Source organism: Saccostrea cucullata, unplaced genomic scaffold (assembly GCF_032062105.1).
Source record: "Saccostrea cucullata isolate Sc308-1 unplaced genomic scaffold, CSIRO_AGI_Scuc_v1 ctg2936, whole genome shotgun sequence".
Taxonomy (NCBI): domain Eukaryota; kingdom Metazoa; phylum Mollusca; class Bivalvia; order Ostreida; family Ostreidae; genus Saccostrea; species Saccostrea cuccullata.
In genome coordinates, this window is record NW_026919774.1 from 95,293 (window position 1) to 117,506 (window position 22,214).

Genomic DNA, 22,214 nt, shown 5'->3' on the forward strand with positions numbered 1-22,214 from the left:
TAACCAAGCTTGGTACAAAGCACCCTTGGGTAAAGGGGAATTTAAATTTTAAAAATGAAGGGCCAGCTCCTCTCACAAGGGGAGATAATTAAGAAAAGACAAAAATAGGTTGGGGTCATTAAATTAAAAATCTTCTCCTCAAGAACCACTGGGCCAGAAAAGCTGAAACTTATGTGGAAGCATCCTGGGGTAGTGTAGATTCTAAATTGTTCAATATTTCCTAGTATCTACCATTTTAAAATTAGGGTCCAAGTAAAAGTTTGTATTTTTTTGTGTAAAAAATGATCAAACTCCGAGGTCAAAGTCAAAGGGTCAAAGTTTTTGGTATCCAATGAAAGGTCTTCTCACAAGAATTACATACATGAAGAATGAAAGCCAAAGCTCTTATCATTCAAAAGTTATGGCCTAGGTTAAATTTTTTTCATAAGTACAAAAATTTCCAAAGTTGTTGGTATTCCATGAAAGGACTTTTTACAAGAAATACATATGTGAAGTACAAAAGTCCTGGTATCTACTGTTTAAAAGATATGGCCAAAGTGAAAGTTAAGATTGGTTGTATATTGTTTAACGCCCCTCTCGCGAATTTTTCACTCATATGGAGATGCCACCGTATGCCGGTGAAGGGCTTCAAATTTTGACCTTTACTCGGCACTTAGGGCCATTGAGCAGTGAGGGATCTTTATCATGCCAACTCCTGCCGCTGACACGGGGCCTCGGTTTTTAAGGTCTCATCGGAAGGACCCGCAACTTTCACTTCAAAGGGCCGAGCCATGGCGAAGGAACAGTTGCTACCTATTTTATCGACTAGGTCAGTCTCGGCAGAGATACAAACTCACGACCTCCCAATCATGGAGCGAGCACTCTACTGACTGAGCTACCATGAAAGTTAAGAATTTTTGTGTAAAATGTCTAACTCCAATAGTCATAGCTTCACTAAATCAAAAGTTATTGGCAAGGATAAGTTTTTGCGGACAAACAGACAGACAGCTAGACGGAGGGACATGACAAAAACTATATACCCAGAAACTTCGTTTACGGAGGCATAAAAAGCACATGGGAAACTTACTCGTAGACTGCATCAAGATTAATAATATGAAAAACTACTGTATAGTACTTTTTATGCCCTCGTAAATGAAGATTAGGGGATATATAGTTGTTGTCATGTCCTTCCATCTCTCTGTTATTGTCTGTTTTTCTTTTTGTCCACAAAAACTTTAACCTGTGTATGTGTATTCCTTGTGACAAGACCTTTCTTTGGGCACCACCAAATTTGACCCTTTGACTTTGACCTTGGAGTTTGACCCACTTTTACACAAAAATTCCAAACTTTTACTTTGACCATATTTTTGGAACAGCTGATACCAGGACATGCATACTTCGCATATGTATCCTTTCATTGGATACCAACAATCTTTTGACCTTGACCTTGGAGATTTCCGTACTCATGAAAAAATTTCAACCTTGGCTACTTTCATATTTCAAAATTGTATTTCCAGTGAGTTTGCATTCAACACTGTTTAATTAAGAAAAGTTTAATCATTGCTATGTTGCCATCAGTGTTTCACAAACATATCTTGTTACTTGCTAGCTTCTTTCCATACATATTCTTTATTATTATGTTATAGCACCAGTGTATCCGGCAGTATATATATGTAATGCATACGTCAATAAAGATACTGGGAAGATAAAGAAATGAAGAAATTGGGACCAAATTAGGAGCATTTCGTAATTAGCGTTTGTTGCAAATCAAAGAAACGCCGCGCTTGTGTTAGTTTAACAATAATTGTTTATACACATGTATTCCCAATAAGAGAAGCCACAGTCCATTCCAAATGTTATAAAACCACAAAGATATTCTTGAAAAAAATCTAAAAAATTAACGTTCCTCCTCATCGTTATTTCATTTTTCCTACATTATACATTAGGGCCTATTAATATAAAATAATTCTTTACTAAAATAAAACGTTGTGTACGAGCTGTGTACGAGCTGACTTTTTGTGTACGACTGGGTTTGTGTACGAGACGGTTTGTGTACGAGTTGACTGAACACCGCCGAGAGGATTGTGGGAAAGCAATGGCTGAACACGAAAATGTTTCGTTACGGTTACACAAAGGTATTTTCCTGGCAATACCTCATTTGCATAAAATGAAATTTGCAGTTTTGGAAATAGGAAAATGTAATGCAACAGAGAGTAGATCATTTACTGATGCAGATTGTAAGTTTGACATGATAAAGATGGAGAGGGAAGAAGAAGAGTTGAAACATGAAGTGAGGTCATTGAACGTTAACTTCTCTACCTTGTTTCGACCTGGACTCGAATTTTTAACCTTATGCCACGATAAAAATATTGAAGATATCAAAAAGATGGACAAAGCCCAAATGGAGGCAATGTTTCTCCTAAACAACTATTTTCAAAGTATAGGTGAGTCGTATTTACCAGTAGTCCTAGACGGTTAGACCTTACAAATTTTTGTCCATAATCCCGCTGATACTAAAACAAGTCCCACAGAGAAAATAAGTCCCACATGAGTCCTACGTGAGTCCCACAGCAAAAGAGCCAATAAATACATATAATAAAGGGTTATTTTGAAAGAATATTTTATTTATATGACCATATATCAAAAAAAGTTTTAATAAAATGTTTTAAGTGTGTTAAATAGACGATTGTAAATTTCAGACCACAGTCAAGAACGATAACTCTGTTCAAATGTAAACAATGGCCAAAAACTATACTGAAAATGTTTAATTACTGCTGATAGCTACATGTAACTTTTTTTCTGAAAAAAAAAAATTAGATATTTGTAAAATATTTTTTTAATAAGGAAGTTAATTTAATACAACTAAAAGTACGTTTTATTTTAGTATAATGATTTTATATAATTACTTTGTTTCTTACAAACTAAAATAGTTTTACTGTGTTTTTATGTTATTTAACAATAACTTGGTAAGTTTTCCTGACACCGATGTTTATTGTGTATATACACAGACACCTGTGGAGGTACGCCCCTGGTATACCTGTACACAACACCTTGGGGATGTTATTCACACCTTTCAATCTCCCTGTTGTTTGTATACCTATTACAATAACTTTTGAACAAGGCTGGGGCTAAGTTACACCATTTGGATTTCAAATAAAATATTTAATTAAATGTAGAAATAGAATTATTGAAATTATATTTCTGCGCTTGGTATAAATCACTTCCAATTTCATCCAATTGTTATGAATGAGTAAACTAGTTCACTTTCTATATCTTTAAAACAATACTTGTAGGTCTGTATAATTTCCTAGGACTGTATAGTCGTAATTTTCAAAAGAAAGAATGGCTTTAGATTATTGAGCTAGTACATTGCACATATTAATTAAAAATCTCTTTCTCATATGCTTGATAAATACAAGACTAGCATTGAAAAAATTCATTGAATTTCCCAAGTTTTGATATTGTAAAATTGTTAAATTTATTTAAAAAAAATTGATTGAAAATGTCTGGTTTTGGTAGTAGTTTTTTTTGGTCGTTAGAACTGCTACAGAAGGCATATAAACCAAGGAACATTGTGAAAGTTTCATAAAATCTTTAAAATTAAAATTTGGATGGCTTGTTACTTTAATACTTGAGGCAGATGTAAGAGTTATTGCTCTTAGATTATACACAATCTTTAGAAAACATCTTAGAACTTCCTGACTTTCTAAAATATAATTAATTTAATAATGAAATTATAATATCTATTAATATTTGTTTTCAAAAACTACTAAAATGTTATCATTATTGTTGGGATTAGGAAACACTATTATAGTTATATGAGGATATAGGAGTTATCGTTCTTTGTTTTTGTAACTCATCGTTGTAACCGGCTTCTAAAACATTTTTGTGACAAAATTTTATTCATAATATATCTAAACAATGATACTCTATAAAAATATGTTGTTAAATATTAATAAAATATCATATTTACTGGTGGGACTCATTATTTTTCTGTGGGACTCATGTGGGACTTATTTTCCCCGTGGGACTTGTTTTAGTATGTCCCCATAATCCTGGCGTATAATTTAGTTCCAGTACAATCACCAAATTTAGCTACGTAGCTAGAATTACTTATGTAGCATTATATAGTTAATTCAAGTAGCTTTATTTCACGATTTCTATGCAACTTTCAAAATTTTGCTTTTTATTAACTAATCTGCATCCAGGAAGACAGCATAACGTTATTCACTTGGTTTCGGGATGGTGTTTTTTTGAGTATTATATCATATGTTTTTCTAGGTGTGTCTGAATACCCTCATTAAAATGAAAATAAAAATTTGCAGAAATAAGCATGTTTTAAAAATGTCAAATTTACCATGTTTACAGGGTTCTCATTAAGTGCCGGCGACCGGCGATTTCGCCGTCTACTTGTACACTGACGCCGGTTACTTCACTTTCAAAAATCAGTAAAGAAAATCTGTGCTTCAGAGAAGAATTTTGGTTATCCCGTTTGTCTTGTTCACGTAGTGAATAAAAAACGTAAACATATAAAAATCATTGTTATTTGACGCTTTCCTTGTAAGATTACGACCCCCTATTTTTAAAAACGTGGTGATGCTACAGGAATCGTGATCGAAACACGGGTGATAACTCGAACTCAGTGCATCCACAAAGATTCCAGAGAGTTCCGAAAGCAATCATGGCGTGTCAGGAAAAAAAACCCGTTGAGAATATTAGTTGAATTATCGTCTTTATTTGGATTAAAATTTAGGTTTATAAGCATACGCAACCTCAAAAAAATTTGTTGTAATTAATTTTGAGGTTATTTCAAGTGCAAATCCCTATGACTTTGTATACTTAAAATTCGTTTCGGAACAATTCTGTGGTGAGGCCTTGTCCCGACCGAGACACAGTAAGATTATTCTAACTACCGATAGAAATACAGGCGCATCACTATTTTCTGACAAAGAATTGTAAGGTGACTTTCTGTATGGATTTCAATGATACTTGCATATTTTTTTTTATAACTGTGAAAATACAGCGTACATTTATCTAGTTAATAAGCTGCAGACACTCGGACTCTTTAGTATCCCATAGATCTACATCTAAACAATGTAAATGATTGCTACAAAAAGCAACTTTTTTTTTGAAAATCTTTATTCATAACATACATATATTACAAAAATCAAGGAAGTTTTATAGATCATCATAGGCTGTGTGCTACTCCTGTGATTTTTTAATTTTTTTTTTTTTTTTATCAAAATGGGCTCCTAAAAATGTCATATTGAGAACAAATGAAACAAGTCAAAATATGCCCAGATAGGTCCCAGAATCCACCTCCTGCAATGCAAGAATTAAAAATTTTGCGGGGGAGGACCCCCGAACCCCCCCTTTTAACCGAAAGGGGGAAACCCCCCTCTCGGACTCACCCCCCTCGGGCCGGTGGCCCTCGGTTCGGGCCTTCGGCCCTCAAGTCTGAAGTGCCCCCTACTTTTTCTTTTTCTCCACCTACTGTAAAAATTAATGAGAACCCTGTGTTTACTGGATATAAAAAGAGGAAAGGAGCACCACTCTCCATCTTGAAAATCAGGGTGTGACTCGGTTCACACTTAATTTTCATCTATATCTACACCTTTCCTACCGGTGTCTGGTGAGATCTAGCTTCAAAAATGATCAAATAACGCCTTTCATACATCTGTTGATTTGAACTTGTTGAATAAAACATGCAGTAAACCCAAAACGTTCTTGATACCAAGCGCAGAAATCAAAAGCAACAGAAGTACAGATATCGATTGTTGAAAAATGTAAAGGCGTCCCGAAATTGCATGGAAAATCTAGAGAGGTCAGAAATTTTCCATGTAATTCTGGGACGCCTCTACATTTTTCATCATTAGAAATCGGTACTTGTGTTGCTTTGGATAAACAGGTGCAAGAATCAAAGACGTTTTGGTTTACTGCATGATTTAACATGTAGGTCAACAGATGATAAGGAGTAGTCATTGAACTATTTTTGAAGCTAGATCTCACCTGACACCTGTAGGGGATGCGTATCATTACCGCTACATTTTCAAAATTTTCATTACCGCTACATAGTCATTACCGCTACATAAGAAAGTATACATTACCGCTACATTGTCTCTTTTGTTAGCCAGCCACATTTGCATGTACAACCTATAAATGCATAAGACACTGAGCCAGAAAAGCTGAAACTTATGTGGAAGCATCCAGGGATAGTGTAGATTCTAAATTGTTCAAATCATGACCCCCGGGGGTTGTGCGGGGCCACAATGGGGAATCAAAGTTTTACATAGAAATATAAAGGAAAAATCATTAAAAATCTTCTTCTAAAGAACCACTGGGCCAGAAAAGCTGTAACTTATGTGGAATCATTCTGGGGTAGAGTAGATTCTAAATTGTTCAAATCATGACCCCCGGGGGTTGGGCGGGGCCACAATGGGGAATCAAAGTTTTACATAGAAATATAAAGGAAAAAACTTTAAAAATCATAATCACAAGAACCACTGGGCCAGAAAAGCTGTAACTTATGTGGAAACATTCTGGGTTAGTGTAGATTCTAAATTGTTCAAATCATGATCTCGGGGGTTGTGCGGGGCCACAATGGGGAATCAAAGTTTTACATAGAATGTAAATTTGAATTTGAATTTTTCACATATTTTCTTTTCAAGATCCGCCATCTTCGTACTCAGCCCAAACTACACTTTTAAAGGAGTTATTTCATTGGACAGTCTATTTTTAGCCGGGCTTATTGCTCAAAGAGCAATTGCCGGCTTATGTGATCCTGTTCAAGGCAGGATGTTGACCCCATAGTCGCCATTTTAAAGTTACGTGCAAAAATATAGTTCTTACTCTCAACCGCTTTTGAGATAATACAAACGCTAAAAAAAGCAACAAAAGTAAACGAAGTTTTATCTATATAAAATAAACATTAGTAGTAATGACTTTGAAAACTTCATAAGTCAAAGAACATAGTTCATTATCGTAAGGATTTTTGATAATCAGTGTTACCGTAGTTCTCTACACATACGAGGTAAAGCAGGAGAGGGAACCAGACTGGCCTGTTTGTTTACATACAGCTGCGGTACCAGATTAATTCTGATTCTGACAAAATCGGACCGTGGTATTAGGATTGAAAAACTCACTGTCAGTGTCTTATCGTTTATATTGATAGTTTTAAAATAATTTTTTCATCAGAATATAAAAGTGAGTCATGTAAGAAATCCATTCTACTCTGTAAATAAGCCCGGCTCTCTGTACTTCTGAGTACTTTGATTAGCTCTTCTGAGCCAAAGGCTCAAAGAGCTAATGCTATGGCCATTTGTGCGGTGTGCGTAAACTTTTTAGAATGTGGGCCATAACTCAAGAACCCCTTGGCCAATCAGTACCAAATTTGTCATAGGGTATCCTTGGCCCAAGGGCTACCATTTATAATAAAATAACTATGAAAGTTATTTTAATCAAATTCATATACTTAATACGTTTCTATGTTGCATCCATGTCTTATGGACATGTTTTTAGGTCAAGAAGAGAGTTGTAGTATTGGGTGAATATTTTGGCGCTTTGTTTGTGCATGTATAATGTAGATTGAAATGTTTTATGGAGAGACTTCACTAAATACCCCATTCATACGACCTGAATTGCATACCTCAGTATATTTTACACATGAATGAATTTACTCACATGTGTAATTTTTATCATATGAATTGATATACTCAGATGCAAATTCTGCACAGTTGAGTAAATTTACACCTGGTCAGGACTAGGTGCAAATTAACTTTTGCATATACTGTAGCAAATTATTAGGCTTAAAATAAATATAAGCTTGTTTGCAGTTGCCTACCGACCCTCTAAAAATGCACCCGACCCAAACTTTATTTTAGCTATTTTGTGATTTTATTTTTTTTTTTAAATTTTTCAGAATATTGAAACTGATTCATTTTTAAATTTTGACATTTGTTTTTATCAGTCAGTGGTTTATAACAAGAGTTTGGCTTATTCATGTCTAGTAGGTCTATGAAAACCTCTTTTATTTGTTATCTAACGAAAATTGATTTTTTTCCAAAAAAAAAAAGAAGAATGCCTATCTACCTACCCAGTTTAAAAATTATAGGTCGGCAACTGCAAACAAAGAATTTTTTAAGCTTGACCTTAGTTCATGTGTGTAAATTGTATCGTACTATGAACATGCAGCAAATTTACATATATATGTATGTAATTTGTTTTGTTTATTTTATTAATTTCAAGTGCTGTTTCGATTCTGTATGAATTGGCATGTAAAATAGTCTGTAAACATGGTGGCTAGATTGATACATTTGTTTAACGTCCCTCTCGAGAATTTTTCACTCATCAATTTTTACCAGTGGAGAGCTGCAAATTCTGTCCTATACTTAGCATTCAGGGCCATTGAGCAGGGAGAGGTCTTTTTCATGCCTGCGCCTACTGCGACATGGGAGCTCGATTTATATACGGTCTCTTCCAAAGGACCGGTCTCCACGTCCAACAATGGGATTCGAACTGGCGATGTAAGGATCAACTCCTTACTTTGCGACTCTATAGCAGACGCTTTAACCACTGCGCCACACAAGCGACTTGCTGGCTAGAAAGTATTCTGTATTTAATTCAGACAAGCTACTCATGTAAAAGTTAATGTTTCGGGAATTTCAATAAACTAGCTAGTGAAAATAAGCATTCGTAAGTAACCTACTTGGCACCAGCTGATCTCAACATGAATGTCCAGGGGTTCATGTTAATTTCCTTTTAACATAGATTTGTATTGTTCAAAGATTTTTGAGATCAATCACTGTTCGATTTTTTTCATCCTTTTCATCATACTGAAAAGAATAATTATTATTTAATATTCAAGCAGATGTTTTATAATGGCCTTGCACACTTGATGTACTGTAGATTTCCCAACAGCAAACAAATTTTAAATTGGTCCTTATTCTGCCAAAGACGTCAACTAGTAGATGGCAATTCCCGTTTTCTTTACACCCAATGGCTCTTTTACAATCTTTGGGACGGAAGCTAAGATATTTTCCAACAATAAAGCAATATATGAGCTGTGTTTTTGAGAAAATTATTTTGCTATTAAAATGTGTTATTATGATTAATTTGTTTATATATTTTAAAACCTTATGATAAAACCAAAATAAAAGTTTCAAAATATTTCAAAAGAAATGTTTCTGTACAATCGAATATATAGCATTATGTAAGAAATCAATAATGCAAAGGACGACAATAATGTCATTTTGTTTCAATTGAAGCTTGTAAAAAGTTCTTTCGTCACAAATATGAACAATTGTAGTTTATTAATGTTAAATGTTCTATTTTTCTATCATAGAAAAAGTTGACTACAAATTTGCAACAAAATTTCGCCATGTCAATCTTGCAGCTCTTATTAATAATTTTAATAAGTTTTCCAACTTTGTGTGTATATTCCTATATCTACAATTCTTTCTCCTTAAAGTCATTAATTAAGTTGTACCAAGAAATCAGTGGAATGGACACCCCCCCCCCCCTAGTTTTTTGAGGAAGATTTAAAAGATAGTCTTATACCCAAACAACAAACAATAAGGAAATACCCCTTTTCTATAAAAAATCACAATTGTGAATCTGTCCATCTCCTTAGTTTATTTGAAAATATGAGGATTTACTGTCAGCATCTTATACCCCATTCATACAACATGATTTGCATACCTCAGTATATTTTACTCATATGTAAATTTACTCACATGTGCAATTTTTGTCGTATGAACTGATATGCTCATATGTAAATTCTGCACAGTTGAGTAAATTTACACCTGGTCAGGACTAGGTGCAAATTAACTTTTGCATACATGTTGTCGCAAATTATTAGTTCTTGTGAGTAAATTTTGTCGTATGAACACGCAGCAAATTTACTTATGTATGTATTTTGTTTTGTTTATTGCATAAATCTACATTTTAAATCTTGTTTCGGTTGTTTATGCATTGTAAAGTGCATAATATCAGTCTGTTAACATGGTAACTAGAAAGCAAAAGAAAAAAACTTGATTTTTTATGGTCATCTTTGCTGTACATGTACTTCAAGGACAGCTGAAAGTAAAAACTTAGAGTTTTGATAAGGATACTGCTTTAAAGACTTTAAAGGATACACCGGGAAGTACTAGCAAAGATCTTTCAACAAATGACTTTTTCAACTCTGAAAACAAGGATCCACAGTACATCTCCAGTCTCCCCTGAGATTAATTTGAATTTGCAAAAACGTGTGCATCTTGCACCCTTTCTGGCAAACCTATGATTATGCCTCTAAATTATAAAAATATAGCTGTGGTCTCGCAAACATGTGTCCTGCAGGATCAATAAGTAGTCTCCTTACTATTCAAGTACAGTACTGAGTAGTCTTCATGGGAATCCTCCGGAGATGTGATAGGTATAGGTATTGCATCAATCGGGCGGACCCCATTACAGATTGACTTTCTTCTACCTTTCTTTGATTATAAACCAAGGTAAGCTACTGACATATAAATTGATGTTACAGGAATTTCAACAACACTGTTGAAAATACGCATTTTTAAGTATTCCATGATTCATGGGGATTCGTATTTATTTCTAATTCACATACTGCAGTATTTGTTTTAATTTTTTTTAAATCGATTGTCCATTTCATACACCTGGAAAATATATGTAACATTCAAGCAGATACTTTATAGTGAACTCTCAAACTTGATGTACTGTGGATTTCCAAACACCCAAAAAATTATTCTGCTGAAGACGCCAACCAGTAGTCAGCCATCTTTTTCTTAACACCCAACGGCTCTTCTACAGTCTTAAGGACCGAGACCAAAGCATTATCTAACTTTAAACAATGATTTTAATTAATAATCCTTTTTTCCTGTTAAAACTTTTCTTAAAAGTTCGCTTTTATCCGTACCAAAAAATAAATATACTCAACAAAAAAAAAACGCATATTGCTTTACTCGTCAAAGAAATTTTTAAAATGTACAAGTAACAACTATTTTTTAAATCATTGGAACCTGACCTATTAAAGGACAACATGAGGTTTTAAAACCCAAGTCTTGAATTATCTCCCTTGATTAAACATGTTTATGAAAGCAGTGTTTTTCATGATTTCTTCTAAATCGGATGTCTATTTTCGTTGATATTTTGGATTTAGAGAAACTATTAACACTCCTATTAAACCCATATTTAAGATTTGATTGAAGTGTTGCTGCTGCAATGCCACGCCGAAACAAAGATGAACACAAACAGACTAACGATGATACTAAACGGAGCTACGCAACAGAAAGTTGCAACTGTAATGGAATAAATCAATGGGCTTTGCAACCGTTAAACTAACGTCTGAAGACCATTATCTGGCCATCCGTAGGTAACCACAACCAGGCAGGACCGTCAGAACCCCCCCCCCCCCCCTTCAGCACCTCATGCTATTCAGAACTTGCTGTAAAAATTTCTGCTACAATTGCTGGATGAAAAAACCAGCATAATAGTGCATAAATTGTTCGCAAGAGACTGAAAAGAGGTGGTATTCCTCCACGATATCCGTACATTGGAAACCCACTAGCATTGAGACGTTGCACAGTACATATTGTTATGCCCCTTGAATTTGGGGGCGATGAAAATGACATCAACTTGACTTTTCAATTTGCAACATAGGACATGTTTGATTTTTATCAGAACACACGCTTTAATCACTTAAATAAAATAAGGCTAAACTGAAAACTTAGATTTTCATATTATTCTGAATATGCAGTTCTTTTTTTGTTGAGTATATATAGGATTACCCTCTAGTTTCTTTGAGGAACATTCAAAAGTCAGTCTTATACCAAAATAGTAAAAAAATAACCTTTTTTCTATAAAAATCCACAATTCTGAATCTGTGGATCTTATTTTATAGGAAAATACAAGGATTTACTTACAGTACATAAATCTCGTCTGAACGCATAGCAAATTAACTTTTACTTACGTGTGTATATTTACTCAAATGTAAATTTGCACACATAAGCAAATTTTCGCCGTATGAATGGGGTATTAGCATTGTCGCAAATGCACAAAATGTACGATCCTCTCCCATTCTGGCCGTGGTTGAACGAGAAGAGAATTCTTCATAGCTCATTAAATAATTGACTAATGTGAGTAAAGCATAGTCAGATGATGAACTTTATTGCGACCTTTCAATGTCCAATCCCAGTACAGGAAATATTTCTTGTATACTGTTGACGTCAGTTGCTGATTTCAATTGCGATGGAAACAAAACATGCCACTGACTGAATATGACGTCACAGTAGAGAGGCGTAAATATTCAAGATTACGACACCTTTTGTGATCAAGCAGCCACGGGTAGGAGAGAGCACTATATGCAGACTCCGGACCGTGGCTTGAGATGATGGGGGTATTAGATAGTCAATGAGAAACTTATCCATAATATTGACAAACTTGTTTTGCTTCATCATCTTTAATGTTTCTGAATCATTTCAGGTTTGCATGAAGAAAGTCTGATCAAAGTGTTCAATTACAAAGAGTCTGAAGAAGGAGAAAGTCAGAGTCGTACTAAACAAACAGCCCCAACGGAAACAGATATCACTGTTGCATTTGCCGAACACCTTCTTGGAAGACTTGCTCCAGGGCAATCATATATCATTGATTACAAAGCAAAAAAGAAAGGAAAATGCAAATGTGGATGCAATGTGGACCCAAAATTTGGAAGTACAGGCATTGGTATGATAAATTTCTTTATTAAAGTAGCATAATGGATGAATTTAAAAAAATACCAAAAGCTATTTATCAATCTGCGATAGTCATCCATGACAAGTAGGTCTATGCTTACTCAAGGATTTCGACGAAGGCAGTAGGGAAAATGTACGAATACACAAGATAATCCGTAACTTATCGTAAACCCCGCACATTTTCATACATGTCCAACAACGAATTCAATGTCGATATTGACGATATCGACAATATAATGTCGATATCGTATCAATATCGATCATATTCAGCACTATTAATTGGAAATATTTGGTGCCATATTTGAGACTCTCTATTGTGTCGATGTCGTCGATATCGACAATATCATGACGATATCGTATCGATATCGATCCTATTTGCACTATTTATTTTCACAGTGAGGTATAACATAATTTTACAAAGTCACAAGTGAAGTCAAAATTGATTCATTATTGGCATGAATATGAAAATAAATTATGATTAAGAATGTATTAGGGTTGTTATTGTTTAAGATTAGATTTAGAGTAAGATGGTGGGTTAGGGTGACAATTCTTGAAAATGTTTTAACAAGGATGATTCGATATCGATACGATATCGACGATATCGACAGTAAAGTAAACTTATTAAACACAGAAGTGTTGTAAAAATAAAGTTTTTGTATTTAGGGTGAAGGTTGGTAAAGTTATATGCTTTTAACAATCATGATTCGATATCGATACGATATCGTCGATATCGACGATATCTAAGGCAGGTAAAATCTTTGTAAAAGTAAAGTAATTAAATATAAACACATTCAAAGTAACAGGGAAGGTATTTACCATGGGCTGAGCAAACATGATTCGATATCGAAGCGATATCGTCGATATCGACGATATCGACACTTCAGGGAAAGATTTATAAAGTTTAAAGTAACAGTTGTTAGAAACACGATATTAAGGATTGAAACCACAATTCTTGGAACAACCATAATACGATATCGGCATGATATCGAAAATATTGAACAGTATTGAAATAGTCCTAAAACAGGAAGTATTGTAATAAACACAATAGAATAGAGAAATATAATAGAAAACTATAAAAAAGTAATGTGTCGATATCGTAACTACATCGTCTCTTGGACATAACTCCACATTTTGTCTCGGTTGTACCTAGTAGGAAAGCGACAAGGAAACAATACAGAGACTCATGAATAATGGCTGGGCGAACCGTTTTTTCTTACGTTGTAATTACGACAGCAGTAAGGGTTTTGACGTCTTATCACATGTTTTAACGGCAATTTTACGGTTGGATACGATAGCTTACGATTTAAAACTTGATAATTTAAATAAGGATAATGTATTATGTCTTTATTATATCATAGATTACTTATTACTGTGACTATAAAAATTTGCTAGGTTGAATGAAATATTTTTATTGAATGCACGTACCCTTATGGTTGTACAGAAGAACACAAGTAATCTGATTACAGAAATAAAATTTTATCAAATGAAAATACAAGCTTGACAGCTGTTGAGACAGGATTTAGCCTGCTTTTTGTCATGTTTACTTACTACTACGTACCTAACCCATTACACAGTCATTATAAATGCCGCCAAAACACTCTTTATTAGCATGATAATACAATCATGATTCATTATGATATGCAAGCAATTGATCAAATGCTTCAATAACAAGGTTGGATCTTAAAAAGTGTATGAAGTTTGGATGCCATTCTATCAGGAACATTATTTGTCCACGTCTCTGGTTCAGGTTCTATCAAACTTTGTACAGCATGCCATGCTGTCATAACATTACATGATCTAAGTCCATGCAACGCTTTGTAAAGTGTATTTAAGTATATGTCTTCAAACATTTTCTTGATAGAGAATCTTTACAAATGAAAATTCGATCCTGATCTTAAAAATTGGACGTTTCCAGCCCAAATTTTCTCAGTCGCGAAAATGCGAATGTGTTTTCATTTTTAGTCGCAGAATCAATTTTTGGGTAGCAAATGCGACTATTTTAGTCGCAACTTGGAGCACTGTTTTGTCATTGTTAACTCTTGTTTATGACTGTACATATGACCATGAGCACAGGATTCGGCTTCTAAATCTGCATCTGTAGTTGAAAAGACAGAAAGCACAGAACTACATTGTTGTGGCACATGTTTTTTTATACCACGGAAGTCGGAAAATAAAGAGAATGTGTCTACCCATCAACCCAAATGAATGTAAAACTATTGCTAATGGACCTTCGTCTTGATAGCTGTTAAACCACATGCATTGTATTGTTGCGCTTTCATTGATGACAAATATGTAGCAGTTACTATGGGCAAGCGGTATATCTAGTCTTCCCGACTCCCGACGCCCGACTCCCGACGGTCCCGGATTTGGGATTTTTAGCGATTTCTTTTTTACCTGTGCACAGATTTTATTTAAACTTTTCAGGCACATTTTCTGGGTTTATATGAATTCATTAGTGCATAAAAACTTTAGGTAACATGTCTTTTTATTACTGAACCAGATGTTTCACCTGCCAAAAAGCGGTAAATCTAGTACTCTGTTATAAATGTTAAAACCAAAAACGGACACCGATGTTTTCGTAGAATCGCGATTAAAAACAACAAAATGAATAATAATTTTTTCAACAAATAAGCGGAAAACCTCATTTACATACCAGATAATTTGTACGCCTAAAAACACCTATATAATTTCTTTTTTTTTCGTGTATAAATCGTTCATTGCCACATTATGTTCACAGGTACGACATTGACATATATGCGTCGGGCCCCCCCCCCTTTATTAATTAATTTATTTTTATTTGACTTTACTTTTTGTTAACTGATTTTAAGTTAACTCTAAATTCTACTTATCGTATGAAAACCTACACAATGACAAAAATGTTATCAGATTACCAGTAATATTTTAAGGACCATGGTTTGTCCCCGGTTACATGTTATGTTAACAAGTCATGGTTAATACTAATAGCTTTGATTTAGAAGCAGTTAACAATACATAATTACTTTTTTTTAATTTGACAGAATATCTCTCCACTTTCATTGTATCAGCCAGGTGATTTGAAAATTAATTATTTTACCCAAGCTAACACTGCTTTAATAAAGCTTTTATAATAAGTGATTATCTTCTTCATTAACAGGTTTAAAAGGAATTAACAGGTTTAAGAGTCATTTTGATGTTGGAATCTATAAAATTAAATTGTTCATACTTTTCTAACACCTTCAATTTCACTGAAACACTTATTCTATCTTTTTAAAAGAAGAAATATCTTCCCAAATAATATCAATAGTATGATCTACGAAACCTCACGTCTCCGCTCATCGCTATGTATCGATAATTAATAAGCATAACTCTTAATTTAAAAAAAATAAAATATGTGAGTTTCAGTGCGCACAAAAATAAAATATGTGAGTTTCAGTGCGTACAAATTATCTGGTATGTAAATGAGGTTTTCCAGTTACTTGTTTAAAAAATATATTCTTCATTTTGTTGTTTTAATCGCGATTCTACGAAAACATCAGTGTCCGTTTTTGGTTTTAACATTTATAACAGAGTACTAGATTTACCGCTTTTTGGCAGGTGATACTGCTGATTCAGTAATAAAAAGACAAGTTTCCTAAAGTTTTTATGCACTAATGAATTTATATAAACCCAGAAAATGTGCCTGAAAAGTTTGAATAAAATCTGTGCACAGGTAAAAAAGAAATCGCTAAAAATCCCAAAGCCGGGACCGTAGGGAGTCGGGCGTCGGGAGTCGGGAAGACTAGATATACCGCTTGCCGTTACTATGACAGTCTAATTAAAATTAGATGTTAGATCCGCTCGCACATTCGCTACACGAACAATCTAATTAAAAGTACATGTTAGATCCGCTCGTATACTCGCTACACTGACAGTGTAGCGAGTAAACGAGCAGATCTAAAATCTATTTTAATTAGAATATCAACAGTCTTGTTTAAAGTCATAATTTCCTAAGTTCTCTAGTCAAAACAATGACCTTGTCAGAAAATTCAATCTATCATTTAGTCAAAAGCTGACTGACATTTTTTATACTTACTGTGAGACCATTATTTACACATCCAATTTTCGACGGATTTTCCGTTATTTCCCAATTAAATCAAGGAGCACACGGCGGGTGTGAACTGTCGGTGCATGGCGGTTGCTCACTCCACTAGTGATGAAACGATTGTCGCCGACGATCGATTGTCGATCGTTTTTGGGTGTTCGATTCTGATTATCGATTACCTTTTTCATAATCGATTGTCGCCCAAATAAATTCACCCAAATAAACTTGACTGTATGATTTGAACGAAACTAATACATACACATTTACAATACATGTAAAACCAAAGGAAGTCAACAAAAATGGCGTCCGAAGGCAAAGTTAACAACAATCAAGTAGAAATTTACACATATCCAGGGAATGCATTGATAGAACATTCATCGTTAAAATGATATTTTCCTACGGACCCGGTTTAATGATAGAATTCGTTCCGTGTATTCGTATAATGTAGCAAAAGAAGCACGAGCAATAAATCATACTCAGTGCATTTACTACGGACAATCTAGAGAGTTCCGAATGTAAACATAGCAGGTAAATTTGAAGCGAGAGAAAATCGTTGAGAACATTAATTGGATTTACATCTTTATATGGATTACATTTTGGGATAAAATGCATAAGCAATCTCCAAAAAGATTATTTTGATTTATTTGGAAGTTATTTCCAGTGCAGATCCTTTTATAATCTTCAAAATTGTGTCGGAGCGTATCCGCTCCAATTTTCTACATTGCAAGTATATGGGACGTATTCTAACTGTGGTGAGGGCTTGTACCGAGACACAGTTAGATTATTCCAACTTGGGAATGCAAAATCTGATGTCGTTACAAACATTATTAGTTTTATGAGCAAATAAGTAAAAAAAGAAAAAAAAATCTGTTTCTTTGTTACTTAAACAACAAAAAAGTTGTATTTAGAATAAACTTGATAAAATTTTATTTTTAGTTTGTTCCATAAATGATAAATGCAGTAAAGAAATAGAATTTTGTATTTGAATTACCAATTAAGTCGATGATTGATCGATTAAGCTTCTCCCATTTTGACCGATTATCGATTATGAAAATTTCCCGATTAACCCATTTCCTTCGTGGTACGACTGTTATCGTCATGTGTGCTATCTTCGGCGTACCACTACAGTCGTTGTTTTCATACAAGCGTCTTAGAGGCCCTTGAATTACTATGTAAAAGCCCCGTATGAATAAAACGTTTGCATGATTTAGACAGTGGGAATTTCCCTTGCTCATGCGCATTAAAAATGAAACTAGATACCTCTTTTTTGGGGGAAATTTTGGTTAAAACAAAGGAAATCCGAGTCACTGACGCGATCGTAGTTTCAAAATGGCGGACAGAGAAGAAGGACTGAGCGATGGTAGTGATATTGAGGGAGATTATGAGGAACAAGAGGAGAATATTGCAGATGTAGAAAGAGAGATCATTCGTGGAGATGTTGATGATTGGATACACAACATTTTTCAGGAGGACAGCAATGACGAAGCCGATTTTTTAGGCTTTCAGAGCGAGTGGACGTCTGAAAATTTTCATCCACGTATTGGAAATGTCTTCAGAAAAATCGGTGGCGCAACAGTTGAACATCCGGAAGAGGCGTCAGCCGGCCAGTACTTCGAGTTATTTTGGACTAACGAACTTCTAGACAGGTTAGTTCAAGAAACGAACAATTATGCACAACAAGAGCGCGAGAAAACCCCACCCCCTCCATTTGCTCCAAAATGGACGCCCGTTGACAAGTCAGACATCAAGGCGTTTTTAGCCCTATGTTTTGCTATGGGCATCCTCAGATTGCCAGACAAAGCTGACTACTGGAGGCAAAACAAATGGATGTTTGTAACAAATTTCAACAGAGTGATGTCCAGGGACAGATTTTTTTTGATCTGGAGATACCTCCATGTACAGAATAACGAAATTCAGCCAGACACACCCGACAAATTGTGGAAGATCCGTTATTTATTGGACTTTCTAAATAAAAAGTTTGAAGAAATGTATGTGCCCTATGGGAATGCGACGGTAGATGAAAGTATGATCAAATTTAAGGGCAGATTATCGTTTCGGCAATACCTACCCGCAAAGCCAGTAAAATGGGGAGTGAAAGTCTGGGCACTTGCTGAAAGCGATACCGGATACTTGAGCAAGTTTCAAGTATACACAGGGAAAGAAAATAACCAAGAAAAAGGACTTACTCATAGAGTTGTAATGGACCTGTGCCATCATTATTTTGGATCCAACTTGTGTGTCTACATGGACAATTTTTACACAAGTCCGGAACTTCTGAACGACCTTCACATCAGGGGAATCATGGCTTGTGGAACGGTACGTGTGAATAGAAAAGGTCTTCCTAAACACCTACTACCAAGCAAAGTTGGTCTTCAGAAACATGAATTCAAGGTTGCCCAGAAAGACAACCTGACTTACTGTGTATGGCAGGACACTAAACCAGTGACGGTACTTTCCAACTTCCATGATCCAACCCACCGTGGTCAAGTTTCAAGGAGAGCAGCTGAGAATCGTGTCGTTCAAGTCCCACTCATGCTGGCTGATTATCAAAAGAACATGAAAGGAGTGGATCTCTGTGATCAAATGGTGGGGTATTACCAGCTAAACCACAGGTCAAAGAAATGGTGGCGCCGCATATTTTTTTACTTGATGATGGCATCGGCCCATAACGCATACATTGTCGCCAAGGACATTCACACCCACGCCGCGAGGGAGAGGTGGCCAGGATTCCAGGACTTTATCGAGGAACTGGTGGAAGATCTGATTGGTGACACCAGGGCTAGAAGGGAGCCACCAAAAGTTGACTGTGGGGGCAGGGCTACTGCCCACGACATTGTGAAAATGTTCCCAAAGAACAAGGTGTGTCGTGAGTGTTCACTTTCTGGGCCGCAGGGACAGAGAAAAGGAGTAACAAAATTTGGGTGCCAGCAGTGTGGTGTTCCAGTGCACAGAGTGCAGCTCAAAACATATTATGAGAATGTTGAACAAGTGAATTGTGCTTAGGAATGTTTGTTCAAATGGATAATTCTGAGGACTTAGTGTTGGTTTTTTTTTTCATAAATTTTATGTAAGTACATTGAAGTTTGAACTTTTTAAAATAGATATTTCTTTTTATTCATTATCTTACAATATAAATACTTTAAAAACAGATTGTTATAGTTAAAATTTGTTGTTAAAATAATTTTTTTTCTTGGCTATAGTAAATTTTAAGCAAAGCAAATAAATGATGTTTATGTCAAGAAATACTCCATTTTCAAGAAATGTAATAACTTTTTTATTTTTCAAGATATTTTTATTCTGTGAACTGTATTTGAAGCAGAAATATTTGTTTTATGAATTTATGCAAAAAAAATGTGCTGTTTACATTCACTTTATTTGAGTAAAATGCATGTAAATAAAAATAATTTAAAACAAAAAATTGTGTTTACAAATTTTCTTTTATTTACTCTAAGTATTATTGAGGATAATATTGCTTCTGCATTCTGAAAATTATACTGTAAGATGCAGAATTTTAAGAGCTTTTAGAAAATATATACTTAATTATGTCTCTAGACAGTAGTTATCTAATTATCCGGCAGAATGTAAGCATGGTGCTAATTGACTTAGCATTCTCAGCAGCAGCTCTGTTATCCTCCGTATTACTGATAAGCCCAGCTGAATTGGCTGCAGAAGGAAATGGGTTAATCAACACTACACTCCACCAGATCCCACCTCTGATATTTAATGGTCCGTTTGCTTTGCCCCTGGTTTGTATGTTAGAATGGACTTTTGATAATAAAAACTGTTCATTACATGTATTTCCATATCTTTCATCCGTTGCATCATTTCTAGATTCTTGAGAGATTACCAAATTTTGGTATAGGCAGATAATGCATAGAAGTGGTAACCGCCTTCTGCGGACCAGTTAAATATAAATTGAGTATATACCAGGACCCTGGCTACTACACTCAATTACAGGAAGAGTGTCTTGGGAACGTAACTTAATCTGAATAATTACTAGTAACAAGAATATTGAATGAAAACACATTGTAAATGATTTTTATTGTAAAAGTGAATAAACTAAAACGTAAAAATTAATATAGAATTGATCTAGAAAAATTGAATGAATTTCCATAGCTTTTAACATATCTGCATGTATTTCTCATATATAACAGTTATCTGAAAATAAGTCAACTTTTATAAGGATGTAAAAATTAAGAATGAGCCACTTGTATTCTAAAATAAGAACTGAAATAGTAACATTTGATTTCTCAATGATTCCTCTTTATAACGGTATTTTTGAAAACTGTTAATGCTGGTGTCCATATACAGAGAACCATAATTTCGATTACATTTTCCCCAAATGTCTTTTACTTGCTTAGACGTAAGACGTCTTAAAAAATCTTCATCATTTTGGGCATTCTCGTACAAAAGAGGTGGGGTGCTGTAGCATTAACTTGATTGGCCATAACCGTAGCTTAGCAATCACTAGTGAGACCGTCGCATTACAAGATATTACTACGGGATACTGTGGTTATCCGTAAGAGTGCCCGTGGTGTGAATGGCATGGTCCTTAATGAAGCCGTGTCCAAACCTTGTTGAACCGTTCAATAATCTTGGAACAACCGTTTCGTTTGTCGTTCGTATTAGCATTATGATTTCATACGGTTTATAAAATCAGGGTGAATCATTGCAATCTGTGTTTATTACCGTGACAGTGTGACCTAGGCTTAAGTCTCAGGATATATCTTTAGGTATTGTCTAGGTAAATGCCAGGTATCTCATAAATATCAATACACGAAAGAGAACAACATTTTTGATCAGAGCTTTTTAGCTCCCCTGAAAACTAAATATAAATTATTATACCCCCCGCAAACGAAGTTTGGGGGGGTATATAGGAATCACCTTGTCCATCTGTCTGTCCAGCTGTCTGTCTGTCTGTGTCCGGTCCATATCTTTCTTACAGAGGGACATTAGAATCTACTACTCCACACTAAGATTGCTCATGACCTAAGGGTGTGTCATGACCTTGACCCAAGGTCATTTGGGGAAGTTCAAGGTCACTTGAAGAAAAAATTTATAATTAGTGTCCGGTAGAGTTGGGTATTGCGAGTGGAAACCATATTGCGATATATTGCAATATTTTACGTTGAATATTACAATATATTGCGATATATTATAATTAATTATCATTAATAAATTCGTGCAGAAAGTTTAAAATTCTGTCAAGTTCAAAGACTATTTGAATTTATCTGTGAATTTTAAAGGGGGCGAGGGGGATAAGACATACATTGCGCACATAATTATAATAACACTTTAATTCTAATCAAATACCAAGTAAAATAATAAAATAAAAAGAACTCTCTTGAAGTATTTTCAAATTGAAAAAAAAAATGTTTATACAGAGCATATATATCTACCAGGTACATGTAATCTTTTTACATTTTTTGGGGGGAGGGTGTTTTATTGAA

The 22,214-nt window shown here is 34.8% G+C and overlaps 1 protein-coding gene across 1 annotated transcript in view; it reads left to right on the forward strand.

Annotated features, from left to right (window-relative positions):
* The first annotated feature begins 2,070 nt into the window (after nucleotides 1-2,070).
* LOC134237870 (uncharacterized) overlaps nucleotides 2,071-22,214 on the forward strand; it is a 42,291-nt gene continuing 22,147 nt past the window's right edge. Inside the window, exons 1-2 of the mRNA XM_062720024.1 lie at nucleotides 2,071-2,423; nucleotides 12,457-12,696. Of these exons, the coding sequence (XP_062576008.1) occupies nucleotides 2,075-2,423; nucleotides 12,457-12,696 (589 nt within the window). The 5' untranslated portion in view covers nucleotides 2,071-2,074. The remainder of the gene's footprint in view (nucleotides 2,424-12,456; nucleotides 12,697-22,214) is intronic.